Here is a 23,215-nt window from a genome sequence, read left to right as displayed (position 1 = left end):
GCTTTAATTGGAAAAATAGGGATTGGATTTCACCTGTCTCATTCTTATGTATTTTGATTAGCATGTTAACATTATGTTCTTTGATTGAAATTGTTGCCCGTATTAAAGTCATTTATATCGATTCCTCGCATATAAAATTCTTAAGAATGTTCCCTAAATATCGATCTCTTGCATATTTATAAGAACAACTTAGGATCATGCTCAGACCTTTATAACAATTAACATTTCAAGTCTATTTCTAACACTCAAATATGTTAAATATTGTTGTTTAGGTCAAGACCCTAAAAATACTTCCCAATTAGATTTAAGATCCTTAAACATATCACAAATATTTAAAAGCAAAACAACAATACCAATAATCAATCAAGAACAAAATATTATATCATAGTTAAATATCACCTTAATACATAAGAGTTTGAACAGACTACTCCAAATCCCAAAGGGTAAAATTAGCCACGCATACTTCTAGCACCTTCCATTCTTCCAATTGGTTACAATTCACTCAACGATGTTTTCCTCTCAACCTGGCACACTAGGGTTGTGCCTATAACCCCCTATTTAACCTAATTCGCTAGGGTTAGGTGACTTCCTGCGTTGCGCTTTGGGCTTGTTCATAAAAACATAAAATTAGCCCAATTAATCTAACGCATTTTCGCTACTGAGTTGAACTTTTTTTCTCTCTTTTATGCATTTTGGGCCTTCTAGCTTTCTCCTTTTATCATATATAATTTTTCTTTAGTCAAATCTCCATTCTTCCCTAGAAACTTGTAATTAACAACAAATTTGGAAATAAAATGTTCTTATTCAATTAAAGATCATAAAAAATGTAAAAAGGTATAAATTCATAAATTAGGGATTATTTTATATGTAAATTAGCAATTAATACTCATAAGTGTCTATATTTTAATATGAAATATTACGGAAATTAGACACTTATCACCTGTACACCATGTTTGGGGAGGGAACCCTAATTTATCGAACCATTAAAATTTGGTATCTCATTGTTGACGCCGACACTTCTTACAATATTATGTTGGGTGGACCCTTTCTATATTAGCTCGACGCAATAGTTTCTATCCCCACCTGACAATGAAGTTTTCATCGACATCAGAAGATATCCTGATAGTCCATGTCGACCAAAAGACAGAAAGGGAATGTTATGCCGCTAGCCTACGGGTGCGGGTTCCGATGAGAACTGAAAACCAACAACCAAGCACGAGCATGATTGCCACGATAGATCTCAATCTGAGAACGAAGGATGAAATACGAATGCAACCAGACAATGAAACCACAATTGTAGAAATAAGAAGCGAAGGCATCACGATGCAAATAGGCACCTCCTTAGCAACCGTCAATGGCGAAGTGTTGACCAAAGCTCTCGTCGATAATGCCGAACTTTTTACATGGACAACAGCCCAAATGTTTGGGACCTGAATGTTTTCTCTCACAAACTCTTGATACAAAAAGATGTTTGTCCCGTGGCACAAAAGAAAAGGAAGCTTGGGGATGAAAAGAGGGAGGCGGCAAAACAAGAGGTTGACAAACTGTTGAAGGTCAATTTTATCACCAAAGCCAAATATAGAACTTGGTTGCCAAATTTGGTTCTGGTCAAGAAGTTGAGTGGGAAGTGGAGAATATGCACGAACTACACGAACCTCAATAAGACTTGTCTAAAGTATACATATCCTCTGTTAAACATTGATCGAATCGTATATAGAGCAGCTAAACACAAAATCCTAAGTTTTCTTGACGCATACTCCTGTTATAACCAAATTCGGATGCATCCTAGAGATTAGGAAAATACCACTTTCGTGATGGACAGGGCAAACTTCTTTTATGAAGTCATGCCTTTTAGGTTGAAAAATGTCAGAGCCACACATCAAAGGTTAATGGGGCGGAACATTGAAGTATGAAGTCTGAATCCTGCTAAGAACACGTCCAAGATTTGAAGGAAGTGTTTGATGCCCTCAAAAGTTATAACTTAAGGCTTAATACAAAAAAGTGTACACTCAGCGTTGAAGAAGGAAAATTCTTAGGTTTCATGTTGACCCACAAGGAAATTGAGGCCAACCCTAACAAGTGTAGGGAAATAGCCGACATGTGTAGTCTCGCCAACATGAAAGAAATCCAAAGACTTATGGGTAGACTCACTTCACTCTCCCGCTTCATACCCAAACTAGCCAAGAAGACTCGACCAATTATCTTCTTGATGAAGAAAAAATCCAAGTTTGACTGGACTGACGTGTGTGAATTTGTTTTTCTAAAATCAAAACTACAATTTAATCCCACCGGTAATCCAAAAGCCGAAGGCGGAACACCCTATCAAGATATACCTAGCCGCTTCAGAGGAAACAATAAGCTCAACCTTACTGCAATAAGTAAATAAGGAGAAGAGACCAATTTACTTCGTAAGTCAGACGTTTCTAGGTGTGGGAACTAGGTACCAAATGATTGAAAAAGTGGCCTTCACCATTGTAACCACGTCGAGGCGGCTAAGACCGTATTTTCAAAATCACAGAGTTTTTGTGAAAACAGACTACCCCGTAAGCAAGGTCATATGTAAACCAGATCTCGCGAGAAGAATGATCGGATGGTCGATCGAGCTATCCGAGTTCGACATTAAGTTCGAACCTCAGGGCCTAATAAAGTCTCAATGCCTGGTTGACTTTGCAATAAAAACCGAGCCTAAAGAAACGTGGCGTGCACTATGGCGAACCAAATTTCAAGTTCAGTAAAATGGAAACCTCATAATATTGTTTTTGTCAAAAGATAACGATTGACCGAACATTTCTTTACACTTTTTAAAAAATCAGCATTTAAAGTTTTTATAGGAAGAGCTAAAAGGGGCAAACAAAAAGGAGTGTGGAGTGTCAACTAACGATAACCACCCCACTGAAAAAGTCGGATGCACTAAAGTAGTGAAGAAAAAACTAGGGGGTAGGAGACAGCCGCAACATGTCGCAAATGAAGCGAGAGGCTTAGTCGCCCACGACTTCAGATGGAGCTACATGGGGGTGACGTTCAGCATATGAAGAACATCCATGGTGAAGTCATCAAGGGAAAAGTAGATATGAAGGTTGGTAATGAAGCATGTATACACATAGAAGAAGTCGGACTCGACTCTCTCTCGACCATGACACACATTGTCAATTGCATAACATCGGTTGGTTGAGATAATGTCGACTTCCACATCCAAACTCAACATAGGGGACTTCAAAATGAAGGATCTAATCAAAGAGGACCACCTATATCGAGAGAAATGCTCAGTCAGCTTATTATCTACCCACTCATATCCCGTGCGCAAGGGTAGGTTGTTTTCACCTTGATCCATAGCTAATTGTTTGGCCGAGTCAGGGGCATCCCCCCGACATGAACCTCTCTTGGATTCCATCTCTCATGTACTACTTCCTTTGACAACTGAATGGTTACAAATCGAATGGTTACAATGAATGTTGAACAAATCCATAAGAGTTACAAATCCCGCCAAGAGGACAAATCTTCTAGAAACAATGTGGCTCTACAACAAAAGCTTTAAGAGCGAGGGGGCTAGTGTGCCATCAATACCAATGGCCGAATGCCACTACCAGGTGTCATGGCTGAATGACCACCCAATTGAAAGACCGAACCCATGCGAATGATATGACCGAGTCTGTTTTTAGTAAACCAACAACTAATATTTTATACAACGCAATTAGCCACATCAAAAATACAAAATCTTATTTTAACACCGAGATTAACTTTGTGGTCTATCCTAATACAAGTCCAAAATCAAGGAACAATTAGAACCTTATAAATATGCACTAAATTAAAAAAACAAAGATAGACATAATTAAACATTATTTATTACTTTTATCAACTCTATGCAGATAGATTCTAAGTTAACAGATTTGAGTACCTTTTACAAATATTAGTCACCAACTATCCAAGATCGAATACACTACAAAAGAGGACGACGTGACATGAGTAGTTAGCACCAATAGAAGCACCCCCTTCCGATCCAAACAAAATCACCCCTTCCTTACAATCCAAACAAAGTCAAATAATAATTTATGTAATCCAAAAGATTACGTAAAGTAAATTAATAAACAATTATAAGAAAGAACTGACAGCATCATCACACCTGTACTTTTGGTAGTTGATATAAAAAATTATGTATTATATATTCAAATAAATATAAAAATACCCATTGCTTTCACATGGGAAGGCTTTGACTTTTAAGTATGGGTAAAAACTAAATCCACTCCAACTATATGAAGTGCCTGTGCAATAGCCCTTCTCACCTCGTCCCAGTGTTACTGAAAAATGGAGGTATCATCGTCATCTTCTTCCTCAACAGCAATACTATGTGTGGTGACTGTCATCATAGCTGTGGGTTCCGTATTGGCACTGAAGACGCTGAACTCTCTGTGGCTTAGGCCTAAGAGGTTCGAGAAGCTTCTAAGAGCACAAGGTCTTCATGGAGATCCCTACTCCCTTTCACCCCCCTCCTCCAACCAAGACCACCCTCCACAAAACATGCATCCTTCTCGATCTTTTGTTCTCTCCGATGATGTTGCTCCTCGCGTCTTCTTGCCGGCTTACAACACTGTCGCCAAATACGGTTCACTTTTCTTTTTATTTTTCATTGATTATGTAATTCAATTTTAAAAGTTGTTTGAATCGAGGGTTCACTGGTAAAAGAAAAATGAATTATTTGCAGGCAAGAATTCGTTCTTATGGGAAGGCACTACACCAAAGGTCATCATTACTGATCCAAATCACACCAAAGAAGTCTTCAATAACATTCATGATTTCCAGAAACAGAAGATAAGTAACAGTGGCAAGTTCTTCTTCTGTGGTCTGATAAGTTACGAGGGTGATAAGTGGGCTCAACATCGAAAGATTATCAACCCTGCATTCAACTTAGAAAAATTGAAAGTAAGCTTATTAATTTAATTTATCAATAAATAATATTTTTATAGTATTATCTAATTATAAATCGAGTTTCTTTCCTGGAATGGTGCATTCTCCTTGTTAATTTCTCAGATAAAAAATAAATTTATTCTTATAATAGTTAAATAGTGCAACTAAAGCACGAAATCAAACAACAAAATTGAATAGAAATGATTGAAAATGACTTTCCTATAATGTGTTTTACAAAGAAATAGTCCATGCCCAACTGTATTTTTTTTCAATTTTTATTTATTTATTTTTATTGTCTTTAAAATTGATTAGCTAATTGAATTGTGAAAATTTTAACAAATTTGATAAAAATTTTGGTTTATAAAATTTTGAAAAATATTATTGGTTTTTTAATTGAAAATTTAATGAAAAAATAGTGTTAAAATCTTAAACCAAACATCGTAAAAGATAAATCATAACTAAAAACGTCACAACTAAATCCTAACTCGGAAATCCTAAATTAAAAGGTAAAAAAGTAGACCTTAATCGTAAAACATAAATCGTAAAATGTATAGCTAAATCCTAACCCGTATCCTAACTTTAAAGTGTAAACCATAAATATAAAACATAATACCTTGAACCGTAAGTGTAAACTCCAACCGTAAAATTATTTAAGACATCATGAAATAAGTTCTTTTAACTTTTAAATTATGTAATAAAAATAACATAGAAATTTTGTAATTTTGATTACATATTGTCGAATTATGGAGTATTATTTTATTCAGTTGTAAAAAAAGTTACGCTTTAAGTTTACGGATTAGGATTTTAGGGTTAATGATTTGGGATTTACATTTTTTTTGACGATTTATGATTTAGGATTTATGATTTAGGTTTTTAGGTGTGATGTTTTTTTATGATTTATCTATATGGTTTAAGGTTTAAACACTTTTTTTTAATTAAATTTTCAATTAAAAAACCACTATGTTCAAATTTTATCAAATTTGTTAAAACTTGCATGACTTCAATTATCACGAATTTTCTAGGAAGTAATCTTCTACATGTACGAATTCAATGTGTAATCAAAATCATCTTCAAGGTGGATTATTTCTATGCAAAACATCATTATAGAAAAATTGTTTTCATGGTACATGACTTCTTCACTAATTTTTTTTTATCTAGAAATCATGTAAGTCCAACACCACTTCTGTTGTTTGATTTCGTGCACCTGAAACATGATTTACCTATTATGAAATAATGTTTTTTCTCCATATTAGGAATAAACAAACTAGACATTTTTAGAAAAAAAAAACCCTATAAATTGACAAATACAAAAAGTTTGTATTTTTTATATAAAAATGATACTAGCTATGATTTCTCACTGGTTAAATTGATGTATATTATTTAATTTGTGTTTAACAATGAAATAAACCACCTTTTTCTAAAATCTCAACGTGGATTGATACTTAATTGACAGAATATGCTACCAGCATTCTTCCAAAGTTGCAATGATGTAATTAGCGTGTGGATGGGAATGTTGTCATCCGATGGAAAATGTGAGATTGACGTTTCGCCTTTCCTTCAAAAGCTGACTTGTGATGTAATTTCCAGAACAGCTTTTGGAAGCAGCTATGCAGAAGGAGAAAAAATATTTCAACTTTTTAGAATTCAGGGGCGCCTTATCATGACTGCAAAGTACACTAACAAACCAATATTGAGGTAAGACCACACTTATTCTTGGTATAATGTGATTACTAAATTAAGCATTTTTAGTTTTATTGAAATTGAACTCACAATGAATTTCATAAGAACCTCAGAGAATCACCCTAATAGCTAGTCATTGTAAATAGAGATTAAGCTCTCCATAACAACAAATCACTGCTATAATGATGACAAATAACTATGAATTACATACATATTTTGATTTAAGGTATATTTGATATCAGTTTTCAAAAAATCTTTGAAATTCAAGCAATGTGGTATACCTAATGACTAATACAAGAACTAGAGTTATTGCTATCGAAATTCAACGTGTTAAGAAATTGACTTATCGTGGTTTAATTAAGAATAATTATAAGTCTTATAAACTAGTCATTTACTTCATAATTGTTATGCATGTTTTTAGGCATATACCAACACTTGCCAAAATGAAGATGAGAGCAGCTGATAAAGAAATAAAAAGTTCACTTCGGGTTATGATAGAAAAACGAGAGAAAGCCATGAAGAATGGTGAATCCTGCAATGAAGATTTATTAGGCATACTCGTGGAATCAAATCAAATGGAAATTCAAGGAAATGGAAACAATAACAGTGTTGGAATTACGATTGAAGAAGTAATTACTGAATGTAAGTTATTCTACATAGCAGGGCAAGAGACCACTTCATCTCTGCTGGTTTGGACATTTGATCATGTTGAGTAAATATCCTGAATGGCAAGTACGAGCAAGGGAGGAAGTTCTTCATGTTTTTGGAAAAAACAATCCAAACTTTGATGGGTTAAGTCTACTTAAAACTGTATGTATCACATGCTTTCATTTGATTATCTTTATTATCTATTAAAAATACATTTTCAAGATAACTTGTGCACAAATGTTTCTTCCGTAGATGACCATGATTCTGTACGAGGTTCTGAGGTTATACCCTCCCAACCTTTACTTCAATCGCACTCTTAAGAAGGACATGGAACTTGGAAATCTGTCACTACCCGCAGGAGTAGATATCACCATGCCAATACTTTTAGTTCACCAGGATGGTGATATCTGGGGTAATGATGCAAAGGAGTTCAAACCAGAAAGGTTTTCTGAGGGAGTTGCTAAGGCAACAAAAGGCCAAGTCTCCTTTTACCTATTTGGATGGGGTCCTAGAATTTGCATTGGCCAAAACTTTACTATGTTGGAAGCCAAGATAGTTTTGTCATTACTTCTGCAGAATTTCTCGTTCGAGCTTTCTCCTGTTTATGTACATGCTCCTGCACTTATGCTTACTTTGCAGCCCAAACAGGGGGCGCCCCTTATTGTGCAAAAGCTATGATAATTAATCATATTTTGACCCAGAAGGTCATGGTTTTTAGGTTGATTGAAACTATGTATCTTTTAAGAACTTGTTTGTAATGCATGTGTTTGAATTGCGTCACGTGGTTTAGTTATAAAGTATTATAGGTTGATGCATAACGAAAAGAAACAAATACTTTTGTTCTTACAAATTATCCGATACCAAATGTCTCCTATCAAGCTGTTTTTTTCTTCTCTTCACTCTGAACAATTTCTTAGAGTTCTGAGAGGGCGGGTACCTGTAAAGATACTCTGACGTTCAAGTTAGACAAGTTCTATGCGAGAAGTCAAATTCAAGGTTCAGAGTAATGTTACCTTTTACCATGGAGGTTTCCTTTTATTTTTAATTCTTTGGTGGGCCTTAATTTGTCAGAGCGGTTAAATCGGGCCTAATAAGCGATAATATTGCTTTGCTACCTCTTAATTTGAATTAGCGCCTTTATCCTGCGATTTGATGTGGATGTTGGTTTGTGCCGAAAGGTCATCAGGACGTCTGAGTGGGCTGCCATTCGGATTTCCAGTTCGTGGTATAACACTTGCCCCCAGGCTTGAGTATTTTTGAGAAAAAGAAAAGTCGTGAAGCAAGATTCAGCCACGTTGTCAATCGTTAAGCGTTTAACCGTGGGGTATGGCATTTTGTTTATGGTGGTCATGACGTGACGTGTGATTGACGTATCGTGTCAGTTCGTATACAATTGTCACATCTGGACAGTTGATTGTGCTTTGATCTGACACTCGAGATTTGTGCAACGCTTGGGTTCCCCGCTCTGCCTTAGTACTATAAATAATGTAGTGGTCCCTCCCCCACTTGCCTGTTTCTGTTCTCTCCTTTTCTGCTTTATCTGATCATCTTCTCGCCCTACTGAAGGTAACCAGCCATGTCTTCTTCTGCATCCGATAGGTCTACCCTAAGAGCAAGGTTATCAAACTCACGGGTTGACTCTTGAAGGAGTCCAGGAGCAGTTAGCAAAACTTTACTACAAGCACAAGTGATCCTTTTCAAGTCTTTCACTTATATGTCATGTTGAACAATTTTCTGCAATGGTTGTGTTTTGATTTCTGGATTGTAATAGCACTTTATGGTGTTTTTATTTTTGAACTGTCATGTATGGCTATTGTGTGTTTCCTTCTTTATTAGTGCCTCAATTTTTTTGATGAATCCAAAGGGGGAGAAGCATCTTCCAATTTGTTATGACTCACTACTTGAATTTTTCTTTGTATATTCTGGATTTGTAGTGCAGGTAACATTCTTTGGTTTACAACTTTTCTTCAAAGCAATGCTTATAAGCAATGGAGATTTGTCTCCATCAAACAAGGGGAGATTGTTGAAGATGGATGAAACTTCTTCTTCACTTGTCTTAATGTGTATGTTTGATGTAGAAAAATGTATACTTTGCTTTGAAGCTTGTAATGTTGTTCTAGTAGTTAGAGTAGGTTAGAGTGAGTTTAAGGTGGCCTTTTGCTTAGTGACCTACTTCATATCCTTAACCAAGGTGGTAAGATCAAACACAAAAAGTTTTTCAAAACTCTTTCATTAACTACCTTATGTTTTCTCAAAACAGGTTATTGCACAAAAATAAATCTGTTGATTTGTAAAACAACAGATTTATTTTTGAACTGGTGAAATGCTTTTCAAAATTTTGCCAGGGCACCAAACAGTTGGTTGCAACCCGTTATTTATGTTAAGATGAGTTGGAAGTGTTTTCTGAAAAACAATCTGTTTATTTTAACTTCAACCTGTTCTTTTTATAACAGTTTTCAACTGTTTTTTGAAAAACTATTATAAACTGTTTTCATATAAAGAGAGATCACATGAAAAATGACTGAGAAATCACATTTTTGAACTCCGGTCAAAGAGTTTTCATTGAGAGACAAAAACTTTTGAATATTTTCTTGAAAGGTTCTCTTAAAGAATTCAAGTGTGCTTGTTTATTGTGCATCTTGGTCAAGGGTTGAGGTTCTGTCATTGCTGAATTGCAAAAGGGTGTTGTTGTTCTTAGGTTTCTTGCATCTTCTTTTTAGGTGCTTTCTTTCCTTATTCATTCTTGTGTAAAGGTGGTTGTATAGACACTTCTTGATAGGATTTCTTGGAGTGTTTTTGCTGCTGAAATAGGATTTTTCAGCATTGTGTATGCCTTGTTCTTGAAGGGTTCAAGAACCACAAGGTTTTGTAATTGATTTTATTTGTTTAGTGGATTTCACCTTGGTGTGAGGTGAGACTGAATGTAGCTCTTGATGAGTGAACCAGTATAAACTGTGTGTCCATCTTTCTTCTCAATCTTTGCACTCCTTTTCTGCATAATTTGATAATCTGATAGGAAATAAATTTGTTGAATCAAAATTAAATTTGTTCTTTTTGGGTTTGTTCATACTTTTCTTCTAAGATCCTGAATAAGTTCTTGGTTGTTTGCAAATATCTAAATTTTTGTGTTGGCTGTTTAAAGAGAGTAATAAATCTTTAAACTAACTCTTTTCAAGATTCATATTCCCTTTAAGATCAGTTGTTAAAGATCCAAAGTTTAAATTTCTGGGTGTAAATCTTGTTGTAGTAAAAGATCTTACACTGTTATGGAAAAACTATCTTTTAATCTCAAGCTAATCAGATTAAGGAATAACTACAACATTTTCTGGAGTGCATTTGTGCTTCCTTGTGTGAGAAAATAATGAACAAAAGATAATTATTTGCTCACAGATTCAATGTTCAAGAACCTGATTAAAAAAATTCAAATAGTTCAAGAGAAAAAGTGATGAATTAAACTTTATAATAATTTTCATAAATAATCACGATAAGAAACAGGATACCGACTAAGAAGCATTATGACAAACAGGTTGTGGGTAAAGAATATAAGAATAAAAAATGGAAAAGAATTAGAAGAGTTAAAACCATGAGAGTGAGAGAAACTTTTTCTTGACGCCTAAGCAAAATAATATCAAAATAAATTTGCATTGCTAAAATGCTCAGAAAAATCAAATACATAATAACAATCTAAACGAAATATTCAATTTTTAAAAAAAAAGTACAACATTTTTTGGAAACTGAGAAAAGAGTGGATATGTACTTGCTTGTGTTAGAAAAAAAAATAAAAAAAAATCATTGTTTGCTCACAATATTAAATACCAAATGGATGAATTCAACAATAAAAATGAACATATATCATAGATGAATTGAATTATAAAGAAATTTGCACAGTTACCTGTGAGAAAAGAGTGAATTTGTGCTTCATTGTCTGGAAAAAGAATGAACAAAAGATCATAGTTTGCTCACAGTTTTAAATACCACATAGATTCAACAACATAAATGAGCACATATAAAAGACGGATTAGATAAAAAGGAAAAGAAAATATGCACACTAGTGAGAAAAGAGTGCATTTGTACTTCCTTATATGAGAAAATAATGAACAAAAGATCATTATTTACTCGCAGATTTAATGTTTAAGAACCAGATTAAAAAAATTTCAAATAATTAAAAAAAAATGATGAATTAAACCTTATAATAATTTTCGTAAATAATCACCATAAGAAATATGTACAAACTAAGAAACATTATGACAAAGAAGTTGTGGGTAAAAAACATAAGAATAAAAAATGAAAAAGAAGTTTAAGAGTGAAAATCATGAGAGTGAAAGAGACTTATTCTTGACTACTTAAGACAAAATAATATCTAAACAAATTCGCTATGCTAAAATACTTAAAAAAAATCAAATACAGAGTGACAGTTTGAAAGAAATATTTAAATTTTTAAAAAAAACTATATCATTATTTGAAAATAAAGTGGATTTATGCATAATAACTAGATAAAAGTTCAGTGTTTGTTCACATTATTAATTATCAAAGGATTCAACAACAAAAATAACATATAGATGAATTGGATAAAAACAAGAAATTTTTACACTTACATGTGAGAAAAAAAGTGAATCTGAATCTGTGCTTCCTTGTTTGAGGTGCCTTCTACATTTATTCACATGTAACACATATAACTAATAAAATTTTTTCCAAACTTCATCAGAAATAAAAAAATCAATTGAGATTCGAAATTTAAAATTCAAAAATAATTACATAACTTATTTATGTAAGATGTATTTCTTCTGTAACTTTTGCAGTAGTCAAAACACCCCACTTAGACTTACGTGAGATAAAAAAACAAATGAATTCACATTCAAAATTTAAAATTCAAAGTCATTATCTTATTTATGTAATTTGTCTTTTTTCTGTAAATTTGTAAATTTTTCCTCCTTTCAGAGCACCTTCTGCATTGGCTTCTTGTAGAGCACCTTATGTATTTGTACATGTGTCTTGCACACAGCCATCCATGAAGTAGCCCTCTTTGTGTGCCACATGTGTACTATAAATTTAAATAATATAAAAATACCCATTGCTTCCACGTGCTAAGGTTTTGAAGTTTTAAATATTGGTAAAAGCTAAATGCACTGCAATTGTGAAGTGCCTGTTCGATAGCCCTTCTGATTTCGTCCCAGTGTTCTCTAATAATGGAGCTATCGTTATCTTCTTCCTCATCAAGAGGTTAGAGAAGCTTCTAAGAGCACAAGATCTCCATGGTGCTCATTCTTTCACGCCCCTCCTCCAACCACAACCAGCCTCCACAAAACACGTCTCATTCTCAATCTTTTGTTCTCTCCGATGATGTTCAAAATTGAAAGTAAGCTTATTGTCAACCTTGGATTCAACTTAGGAAAATTGAAAGTGTCAGGCAAAAAAAAGCCTAAATAATAACTGAGACTGGTCGCACAATAATTACTTATGTGTTGATGATCTTTTGGTTCCTTCCTTCGAGTCTTCTTTCACAAATATTGACTTTCGATCTGAAAAAGGTTACTCAAACAATCAAGTAAGTACTATGTTTAAAGAGTTTATATTGATAATTGAAAAAACATATCTTACCCCTCCACAAATGGTTTATTTATAGGGTAGGTTATGGGTCATTGTTGTGATGGACCAGATATAAGTTATTAACTGATGTGCATCGTGATCCTTGACCTGATTAATAGAAAGATAGAATTATTGGAATATAGATATGTTGGAATATCTAAAGAGTTATCATCTTTCAATTAATCAGTATTTACTGATTTATCGGAGATGTTTCCCACATATTTCGGGATATGAATGACCTGATTAATAAGAAGATAGATTTATTGGTATATAAATATGTTGGAATATCTAAAGATTACTTATCATCTTTCAATTAATCACTATTTAACTAATTTATCGGAGATGTTTCCCACATATTTCGGAATATGAATGCGACTCATTAAGTGCAATTGTAATACTATCATTTATTGCATGTCTTGAAACGTTCTTTGTCTCGGTCATTTGGTCACTAGACTTGAGATCGGTTTGTTCGGTACCGACCAGTACAGAAAAGAAGCTTATTAGTTAAATAAATAATATTTTTTATAGGATTACCTAATTATAGATCGAATTTCTTTCCAGGAATGCTACAATCTCCTTATTAATTTTTCATATAAAAAGAAATTTATTCTTATAATAGTTAAATCGTGCAACTAAAGCACAAAATCAATCAAGAAACACTACAAAAAAAAGTGTATATTGTGGCGGTTTTTTTCGTATAAAGTGGCGTTTATAACCGCCACAATATACGCTTGTGGCGGTTTCCCAAACCGCCATAGAACTGGCCGCCACAAAGTTTAATGTGGCGGTTTTATGTTACCCGCCGCAACACCCGCCACTTTAAACATAGTGTAAGTAGTGGCGGTTTTTATCTGTAAGTAGTGTCAGTTATAACTGTCGCAATTTACAATCATTGAAGAAGATTCTGACACCATAATATTCGTAAGTAGTGGCGTTTTTAACTGACGTAATTTTATTACTGAATAAGGAAAATTTAACCACTTTTTTATAATTTTTTTTATAATTTTTTTTATAATCTGTTTTATACAATTATAAAATTTAACCACCACTTTTCTATAATCTTTTTTATAATCTGTTTTATACAATTATAAAATTTAACCACCACTTTTTCAAAATAAAATAAAATAATGTATAAAGTTATAATCATCCATTCATTTCATTAAAAATTAAAGCACACATAATAATGTTCAAATGTTTATATGTAATTGAAAGTTAAAACACACATAATAATGTTCAAAAGTTTAAAACACATAAAAAGTTCATACATCCCTAATTAAGTTTAAAATTCCAACACATAGTTGTTCAAAAGTTCATACATTCCTAGTCAAGTTTAAAATTAAAACACACATCTCTAATCAGTTTTGCTTCCGGCACTTGATCCTATTACTTGATTAGGTGATGGAGCACCACTTCCATAATCTGATGCCTGAAATAAATAATTTTAAGTTAATGAATTTGTATGTTTATAATTATAAAATAAAAGACACCAATAAATATTTAAATATATTAATACCTCATTGGTGGATGCATGAACCAAATTAGCTGCTATTGCAGCAAAATGTTCTGGAACGTCTTTTCTTGAAGCAATATAAGCAAGCAAAGTGTTCATTTGATTTTTCACAGTTGCAAGCTCATTTTCCATTTGAGTTATCTTGTCCTCCACATTTGATGAAGTTGAACTAGAGGAAGCATGGTTCATACCACTTAGCCTTGTTGTGGATCCTTTGAAAGCAAGGCTGGGACAAGCTCCATATGATAGCCCTCTAACTCGACCCGGATGCTCCTTACCAAATATGACACCAATTGGATCTTCTGGAGATATATTTGAACCACCTTTTGGATTTGTCAATATTAGTTCATCAATTTTTTCCTGGATAAAATTGAAAATATATCATGGCAGCAGCAGTAAACATAATGAAATGGTTGAACTCTCAACTACAACATAGAATGAGAGTAAGGTATAAAAGAAACCATCCAAAGTTCATCCCAATTCTCTACAATTTTGATGACAGTGACTTAAAACCCAAAGAAGGTAAAAAGGTAAGAAAAAAAACTGAGAAATTAAAGGCCTGAATATACTGACTAAAGAAAAAGGGGAGCATGCATGCAGATATTGATTAGTGACTTTATCATTTGGTTATTAATTATTTATACATAATAATGTGATTGTGTTTGGAATAATGGTACGTAATAATTAAAGCATGCTATAAAAGAAAATATTGATTAATTTTAAAATTCCCTTGTGGTAAAAGGTTCTTTATACCTGCACTCCATTATTAATTTCCCATAGCATGCTAAAATCTAGTGCGATTAAGAACAGACCATGTGTTTGGTCATCAATCAATCTAGTGCTAAAATCTATATGATAGCATTCTCACTCATCAATCACTATCCAAATTAAGACCATGTGGTTGGAACCTTAGAGACAAAATCTGTAAAATCATACCCCTAAATATAGATGCACCTATTCATCTATAAATAACAATTACCCACCCCTGATTCCACTTAAGTTCATGCTATCATACCTCTCTGTGCCGGTCACCATCACATAAACTACCATTCATTTTTATCATTATAATTCTTATTATTATTACTATTTCTAGATTTCCTGCTTTTTCTTTTTCCTATCCACCACTTCCCATATCAATACATCATCATCAAAGCAGTTCAATATATCATCATGATCAATACATCATCATCAAAGCAGATCAATATATCATCATGATCAATACATCATCAAAGCAGTCCAGTATATTTCCATGATCAATACATCATCATCAAAGTAGTCCAGTATATTTCCATGATCAATACATCATCATCAAAGCAGTCCAATATATTTCTATGATCAATACATCATCATCAAAGTAGTCCAAACACTTACCCCAATTTCCAGCGCCTCTTCATTCACATATATGCCATTTTTCCTCTTATGTGTGATCTTCCACATTTCAGCTCGTCCAATATTTTTACCAGTCTCAATTTTCTATATGTTCAACAATAATAATATAAGTATAATGTGGTGGAAATTGTAATATATTAAAATAAAGAGCACAATATAAGTAAAAAAATACCAAATTATTTCTTCTTCTTGACAAAGACATAGCACCACCAGTGTGAGGAATAATTTGTCTCTTCCTTATATCTCTATTTCTATTACACATGTTCTACAAAGTGAAAATGAAATCAGTTTTGTGTAAACTTAAAGTAAGCTTATTAATAATAATAAAAAACAGAGTTTACTATACCACTGTAGAAGGCCTCAAACGATAATCAACAAAAACAGCCCATTGTTCCATGTTTAATCCAGCTGGAACATTCTTGATGAGGTCACTTCTGCTCATAAGAGGGTCATAAAATTCATTCCAAAGCTTGCATCTGTATTCCCTCCACAGTTTCCCAATTTTAAACATAACATCTCTTTTAGCCAAATCTTCATTTACTTTGAAACAAAATCGAGACTTCAAAAAAAGAAAAGAAGTTAGTACAAATGTATTGAATAAATTAAAGTTATTTCAATGTAAGTTATATTACCTTTAGTACACTCTCCCACACTGTATCCTTGTAAGTATCTGGCAAAGTTGACCACTTTTCAAAACTAATAGGGAACAATACATGATTTGCTGCTAGTTGTCCACAAACTCCAGCAAGTAAACCAGATGCTTCTCCAATTGGTTGAAAATTGTCATCATAGTTCACCACCACACGTAATCCGGTAGGTAAGTTATGAGCATCCCTAACCTTCACCTTTAGTTTTTGACTAACTCCTTCGCCATCTATAAAAATCCAAATACATTATTTCATGTGCAGTGAAACTTATTACATGTAAAGAAAAAAAAACAAAAGATTTTACCTATAGCATCAACAAACCAATAGTGGTTTGATTGCCTTGATTTTCTTGGTTGCACTCTTTCAGACTCAGAAGTTGGTTGTGCAGGTGCAGATTCAGAAGTTGCTGGAGGTACAGATTCAGATGATTCAAGATTTTCAGATTCAGTCTGTGGTTGTGGAACTTGTGAAGCTTGTGATTGTGGAACTTGTGAAGTTTGTGATTGTGTAGGTTGTGAGGTTTGTTGATGAATAGATTGAGAAGCTTGTGGTAGAGGAGATCCAAATGGACTTGCAGAAGTAGTTCTTGTCTGGTCCTGTGTAGTAGAAGGCGTAGCATTAATGTTTACATAGTTGGCCACAGATTTGTCTGAACCAGCAACTGACTTAAGCAAGTTCTTGATCCTTTTAGGTTTAGGCATATCTGCACATAAAATTGAAGTAATCAACAACATAATTTAAATTTGAAGATATATTAAAAGTGGAGATATATTAAAAGCTTCATACATGCACATAGTAGATGAATGAACATATTAATAGTGCAGCTGAACCAAGGTTATTATTACTCTGACATTGAGTCATTTTCATGAAGTTCATCATCATTGTTGTCCTCATTTAGTAATTCATCATCTTCATCCTCCCTAAATAATGCCAATTGGTCAGAGTTGCTGAAAAATTCATGTAAGTCTTGTTGTGGACACGGTTCTACTTCACAAACTTCACCATCTCCTTCTCTCATATCATACAAGTCTCGTGGTTTCAAATGGACAACAATTGACCATTCCTTATTCACCTCATCATCTATATAATATACCATTCCAGCTTGTGAAGCTTCAATGTATGGATCATGCTCCTCACGATCTCCCGTGTGAATTAACCTTGAAAAATTAATACAAGTGAAACCCCAAGGATCCTTCCTCAACCCACAGTCCCTTGTGGTGTCAGCCCATTTACATTTGAACAAGATAACCTTAAAATGACCATAGTAATTAAGCTCAATTATATCTTCTAATTTTCCATAATATGCCAAATCTGCTTGTCTAATATTTTGATCCACACCACTTACAACACATGATGTTGAAGAAGTTAAGAACACTCCACAGTTTTGGGTTTTTAGGTCATGTTCTCGACTTTCAGTTCTAAATTTGAAACCATTTACATTAAAGGCAGAAATTCTTCTAGCATGTGTTGTTGGACCTTGAGCTAGATACTTAAGATCATTTGCAACACCACCTCCAGAAAGTGTTGGGATTTTCTACTCAGAATGGCGGTTTTCCAAAAATGTCCTGATTCACAAAATAAGATTTTCAAACATAAATCTATATATATGAAAAATAGCTATATTGAGAGAGAGAGAGAGAAAAAAAATGATGAGATGAGGGATGGAGTTGATGAAAGAGGATAGCCCTACCAAAATAGCCATTAGCCAATGCATACAGATGGGACAAAATGATATGATGAGGGAGAGTTTATCAAAAGGACAAAACATCATTGATCTATCACAGACTCAATGATCCAAAAAATCTGGCACCACCATGGGATAAAGGGAAACCACAGAAATAGAGGGTGGGACCATATGTAAGGGAATGGGGACACATTCAAATCAACCAGATTGCTGGAAAAAGGAACTTTATTCAGTGGTGGTGAGCTTACCCAATAATTCCATTTGAAGAGCATGTATAACTAAATGTAAGAGACACATCAAGTGCACACAATATATAAATAGTATAGCTTCAGCCTGCAGCTAGGTAGGTAGCTGTTGAAGCATATGTTATTACAGTTTCCATTTTTCAGCCTTCAGATCATGCAAACCAAACCCCCCCCTTCATCTTTTTTTTTTTGGACCACAACACAACTCAAAAACTAATAAAAAAACATGCAAATTGTAATACAGAGAGGTGAACATGTGAAAGTAAATAAAAAGAAGTTGGAGGGTAGTAGTGTATTAGTCTTGGGTTATGGAAGAAGAAGAACACAGGGTGACACAGGGTCTGATAAAACCGTTGGGCTATGTTGGTGTCAGGTCGCTTTCGAAGCATGAATTGCGTAGGCTCTAGGAAGATTAGGGGGAGTAGATGGTAGAGAGTTGTTGGTGTAGTTTCATTTATTCATGTATTGTAACCATGTCTTGGCTTTTGTTTCTCGCTTTTGTTGCTTTCCAGTACTGCAAAAATTGTATGAGTATATTTATGATGGATTCATCTGCCACCCAAGCTGTATCCGCTGACTTCAGACCCTTATGCTTTCCACCATTTTCCTTTCCTGCATTAACTTCTCCCATCAATACTCTCTAATCTTCCATTGTTAGGGACACATCAGTTTTCACCTTTCTCTCCCTGTCACTCTCTCTTCACTTTCATACTATCACTAACAACCAAATATTCTAGTTAGCTCCAAACTGCTCCACTTCTTCTATGCAATCTCCTTCCCCTACATTTCTCAAATAACTAACTATTTTCCTTTCCTTTATACATACTCACTCAAACTCCTCCCCTAACATTGCATTCATGTTTTCAATTGTAAATTTGAAAAACAGATTTTGTTGGGAATCAGTTGGAATACACGAAAATGTTGTATTTAATTTAATTCATTTTTTTATGATATAAAAATGTTCAAGCTCCCTTTGTTTTTTAATAATATTCTTTATCCATAGTTCAACTTATTTTAACTGTAAATACTTTTTAAATTTTTATAGAATACTTTTTAAATTTTTATAGAATGGCGGAAAGGTTGGTATAGAATCAAGGAGAATTGAGTCAGGTCACAAAGAGCATGGTGATGTGAAATACCCAAAGGGATCAATAGTAAATGATTCTAAAAGTAATGGCAAAGAAAAAGAAGTACAACTCAGGAAACAGCTAAATGATGTGCCTGCTAGACAGAATGCTACATTAGATTTCTCAGAAAAAGAGAATGATGGAGATGAATGGCCAATAATTAGAGAAAAGAAAACCGGGATACAGAAAAATGTGGTGGAGGGTGCCACAAATGCTGAATTGACAGAAGAAATAGATGAGGTCCAAAGCTTTCATGATGAAAATGGTGTCCCACCTGATGTCAATGAAACTGAAATAGTATTTGGTCGGGCACACATCCGGCATGAAGAAAACCTGTCAAGTGTTAGTAAAGGAAGTTGGCTCAGAGGACACATATATGAAGTCACATACGTAGAAGATAACACTGTTGAAGTGAATTTGGAAGCATCAAAGAACGATGCTGATGAGGAAATTAATGCAGGAAATAGTATTACTCATGCCTATACTTCAGGCATGAAACACAGTTCAGAAATCGGTGAAGCAGATAGCTAGTTTGGTTTAATAAGATTATGATTCTCATCTTTGTAAACTAGAGTTCATAGATGCCATTTTCATTACAAAAAAAATACAGAGTTGTAAGGGGTGAATTTCTAGGCTATAGAGTTTCTTTAGTTCATGACTATGTATGATGTAATTGTACTGTAAAATTTGTACTTTCCAGATGGACTGACATGAAGAAATGACCCCATTAGTGTCTCAAGTAAGGACCCTAATGGAAGTAGTAGTTGTGAGAACAGTGGGCATGCGAACTAACATTTCATTAAAACCCATCAATGTTTGTTGTCCGAACTTAGTTGTAAGAATGCGATTTGAAGGGAAGGATAGGTCTTTGTAATGCCAACATGTCATTTACTAGAAGCAGAAAATGGGGTAACAATGTTAATGGCTCTGTCCGGAAGATTACTATTTCATAATTTTGGCAACTTGAAGAGTTAAAGCCAAGGAAAAGGTAGGTCCAATTTTAAATTTTTAGCTTAAAATGATAAATTAGATGGTGTAGGAACACAGTTTCTCTTAAATGAATGTCTTTCTCACTGGAACAATTATCTGTAAACATAACCATTCATGTATCATTTTTGACCTACTATTCTTTTCATTTCATATAGTATGTAACAAGATAAGGAAATCTAGCAAAGCCACATGATGTGGGCCAAATCCAAAATCAAAAAGGAGCAAAATATTTTTTAAAAAAGGTACGGGGTGAGTGTGTGGCAAATAGATCTGGGAAATTTCTGGAGAAATGAGCCCATTCAATTCACACTGAATCGTGAGCATTCTTTTTAAAGCGCTAGTGAACACCAATTAAGTGCAAACTATTCAGACAGTTTGATTTCTTTCTGTTCTATTTTCCCTTGATAATTTGGTTTATTTTCATTTTGTAATTAGCCATACCTCTCTGTTAGAAGAGTTTGTCCAGTTAGCAAACCAAGAAATAGCACTTAGTTTACCATTATGTAATATACAACTAGAAGATTCATAAATGGTCGGTGACAGAGTTTGCTGTCGGACATGAGACCAAAAGGTGGTCAGAACAAATTGTGTGGGTTTTAGAATCTAATGACATAATATTTTACAAACAGAAAGTGAGAACTTTAATTGCATTGTCTCTAAATTTGGCAGCTACTCACCCAAACCTACCCAACAGTAGCTCCTCTGTTTGTTAGACTACTGCATTCATTGGAACCTAACTTGAATTACAATCACAACCAGACACAGACAGACTAAAAATTATATGACCATAGAAACCACAGGACGAGCTGACATTCATGTTACCTGCAACATCTCAACAAGAAGAATGATGCACGGATTCGTGTGGAGGCAGAGAGCGCGGGTTCATTGCATAAAACCTAAAATGTAAAGGATAAAGTTGAATGAAGTTGATGGTCGACATTGATAAGAGAACGTGCGAGCATTTAATTACCTTCAAATCGGTTCCATGTAGAAAGCGCTAGGGTTCGTGTGGAGGCCGAGAGCGCTAGGGTTCGTGTGGGGGCCGAGAGCGGTAGGGTTCGTGAGTAGGCAGAGAGCGCTAGGGTTCGTGAGGCAGAGAGAGGCGAGAGTGAAGAGTTAGGGTTCGTGAGGCAAAGAGAGACGAGAGTGAAGAGTTAGGGTTCGTGAGGCAGAGAGAGACGAGAGTGAAGAGTTAGGGTTCGTGAGGCAGAGAGAGACGAGAGTGAAGAGTTAGGAGTTAGGTTCACTCTGGTTTCCTGAAATTAAAAAAAAAATTATTTTCTTAAGTTTTCAAAAAAAAAATTATTTTCAATTGAAAAACTGAAGGATTTTTAAATAAAAAATGTGAATATAGGAATAAAGGAATAAAGCAATTTCAATTCTGAAGGAAAATTATGACAGTTAAAAATGACATAATTTGAAAGATAATTGTGGCGGTTAATGAAATGACGTATTATACTGAAATTTGTGGCGGTTATTAATAACCGCCATATTAAAACCGCCACTTTTTACACATTTTTTTGTAGTGAAAACATATAGCAAAAAATTTAAGGAAGAAGTTGTGTCATGAAAATAACTTTTCTATAATTTTCCTATAATGTGTTTTGTAAAGAAATTGTCCATCCTAAACTTATTTTAATTATTTTGATTACACATTAAATTTATATATTAAAAAGACGAATTGCTTGAAGATTTAGTGCTTGAAAATTTAGTAGAAGTCAAATCATGCTCAACATGCACAATTTTAGCTTTGTTTTGCTGTATTTGTTTTAATTTTTATTTGTTTTTATTGTTTTAAAATTGAATAATTAATTGAATTGTGAAAATTTAATAAATCTGACAATTTGATTTACAAAATTTGAAAAATTTATTGATTTTCTTATTTGAAAATTTAATTAAAAGATAGTGATAAAATCCTAAACTGTCCACCATAAAATATAAATCTCGTAACTGAAAACGTCACAACTAAATTCTAATTCAAAAATCTTAAACTCAAAAGTAAAAATTAAAACCGAACCATAAAACATAAACTATAAAATGTATAGCTAAATCCTAACCCATAATCCTAACATAACACCTTGAACCGTAATTGTAAATTCCAACCATAAAATTATTTAAGACATAATAAAATAAGTTCTTTTAACCTTTTAAATGTGTAATAAAAATAATATAGAATTTTTGTAATTTTTATTACATATTGTCAAATTATGGAGTATCATTCAGTTGTAAAATGATTTTACGCTTTAGGTTTACATATTAGGGTTTTAGGGTTAATGATTTGAGGTTTATGATTTTAAATTTAAGATTTTTAGATTTACAGCTTTTACTATTTATGCTTTATGAGTTATGATTTACATTTACATGTCATTTAGGGTTACATTAGGGTATTAGAGTTTATGCTTTATGTTTTACAAGTTTTAGGATGTAGGTTTACTGTTCATAGTTTTGATATTAAGGTTTGTAGGTTTACGACTTAGGTTTAGGATTTCCATATTAGGGTTTAGGTGTGATGTTTTCAGTTACAATATATCTTTTACTATGTATGGTTTAACACCATTTTTTAATTAAATTGTCAATTAAAAAAAACCACTAAATTTATTCAAATTTTATCAAATTTGTTAAAATTTTCACAATTCAATTATTTTTTTTCATTTTAAAAACAAATTTGAAAAAAAAAAATCAACCTTTATGTTGAACACAATTTTTTTTTTTATCAGCAATGAATAAATAAAATTAAAGGGATACTTCAGGGGTATCCCAACCCATATACAGAAACCACAAAAAGACTACCTATCTCTCCTTTATGG

General features: G+C 33.5%; 3 protein-coding genes and 1 pseudogene across 6 annotated transcripts; 3 read left to right on the top strand and 1 right to left on the bottom strand.

Moving 5' to 3' along the window:
* Positions 1-4,218: 4,218 nt before the first annotated feature.
* Positions 4,219-8,010, top strand: LOC137810041 (11-oxo-beta-amyrin 30-oxidase-like). Of its 3 annotated transcripts, none has more exons than XM_090296959.1 (5): positions 4,219-4,600; positions 4,700-4,917; positions 6,490-6,597; positions 7,004-7,392; positions 7,483-8,010. In XM_090296959.1, the coding sequence occupies exons 1-3, from the start codon at positions 4,303-4,305 to the stop codon at positions 6,541-6,543; spliced, it is 570 nt and encodes a 189-aa protein (XP_090153085.1). In that variant the 5' UTR covers positions 4,219-4,302; the 3' UTR covers positions 6,544-6,597; positions 7,004-7,392; positions 7,483-8,010. The 3 variants fall into 3 exon arrangements, with proteins under 3 accessions (XP_090153085.1, XP_090153083.1, XP_090153084.1); XM_090296957.1 differs by having other exon boundaries at positions 6,356-6,597; XM_090296958.1 differs by lacking the exon at positions 7,483-8,010 and having other exon boundaries at positions 6,495-6,597.
* Positions 7,483-8,010, top strand: LOC150023288 (11-oxo-beta-amyrin 30-oxidase pseudogene; annotated as a pseudogene). The gene has a single exon (XR_016517141.1). The product of XR_016517141.1 is annotated as an 11-oxo-beta-amyrin 30-oxidase pseudogene (transcript).
* Positions 8,011-14,002: 5,992 nt separating this feature from the next.
* On the bottom strand, positions 14,003-16,913 carry LOC137830161 (uncharacterized). Its single transcript, XM_068637338.2, has 7 exons — positions 16,667-16,913; positions 16,348-16,589; positions 16,062-16,274; positions 15,888-15,980; positions 15,698-15,799; positions 14,330-14,686; positions 14,003-14,242 (listed from the first exon to the last, which is right to left on the bottom strand). The coding sequence occupies exons 3-7, from the start codon at positions 16,224-16,226 to the stop codon at positions 14,168-14,170; spliced, it is 792 nt and encodes a 263-aa protein (XP_068493439.2). The 5' UTR covers positions 16,227-16,274; positions 16,348-16,589; positions 16,667-16,913; the 3' UTR covers positions 14,003-14,167.
* A 1,604-nt stretch (positions 16,914-18,517) lies between these two features.
* On the top strand, positions 18,518-20,016 carry LOC150023287 (uncharacterized). The gene is made up of 2 exons (XM_090297787.1): positions 18,518-18,664; positions 19,359-20,016. The coding sequence occupies exons 1-2, from the start codon at positions 18,518-18,520 to the stop codon at positions 19,947-19,949; spliced, it is 738 nt and encodes a 245-aa protein (XP_090153913.1). The 3' UTR covers positions 19,950-20,016.
* Positions 20,017-23,215: the final 3,199 nt, after the last annotated feature.

This window comes from Phaseolus vulgaris, chromosome 11 (genome assembly GCF_051622355.1).
Source record: "Phaseolus vulgaris cultivar YP4 chromosome 11, ASM5162235v1, whole genome shotgun sequence".
NCBI lineage: Eukaryota > Viridiplantae > Streptophyta > Magnoliopsida > Fabales > Fabaceae > Phaseolus > Phaseolus vulgaris.
This window is presented reverse-complemented; position numbering and strand designations above follow the sequence as displayed.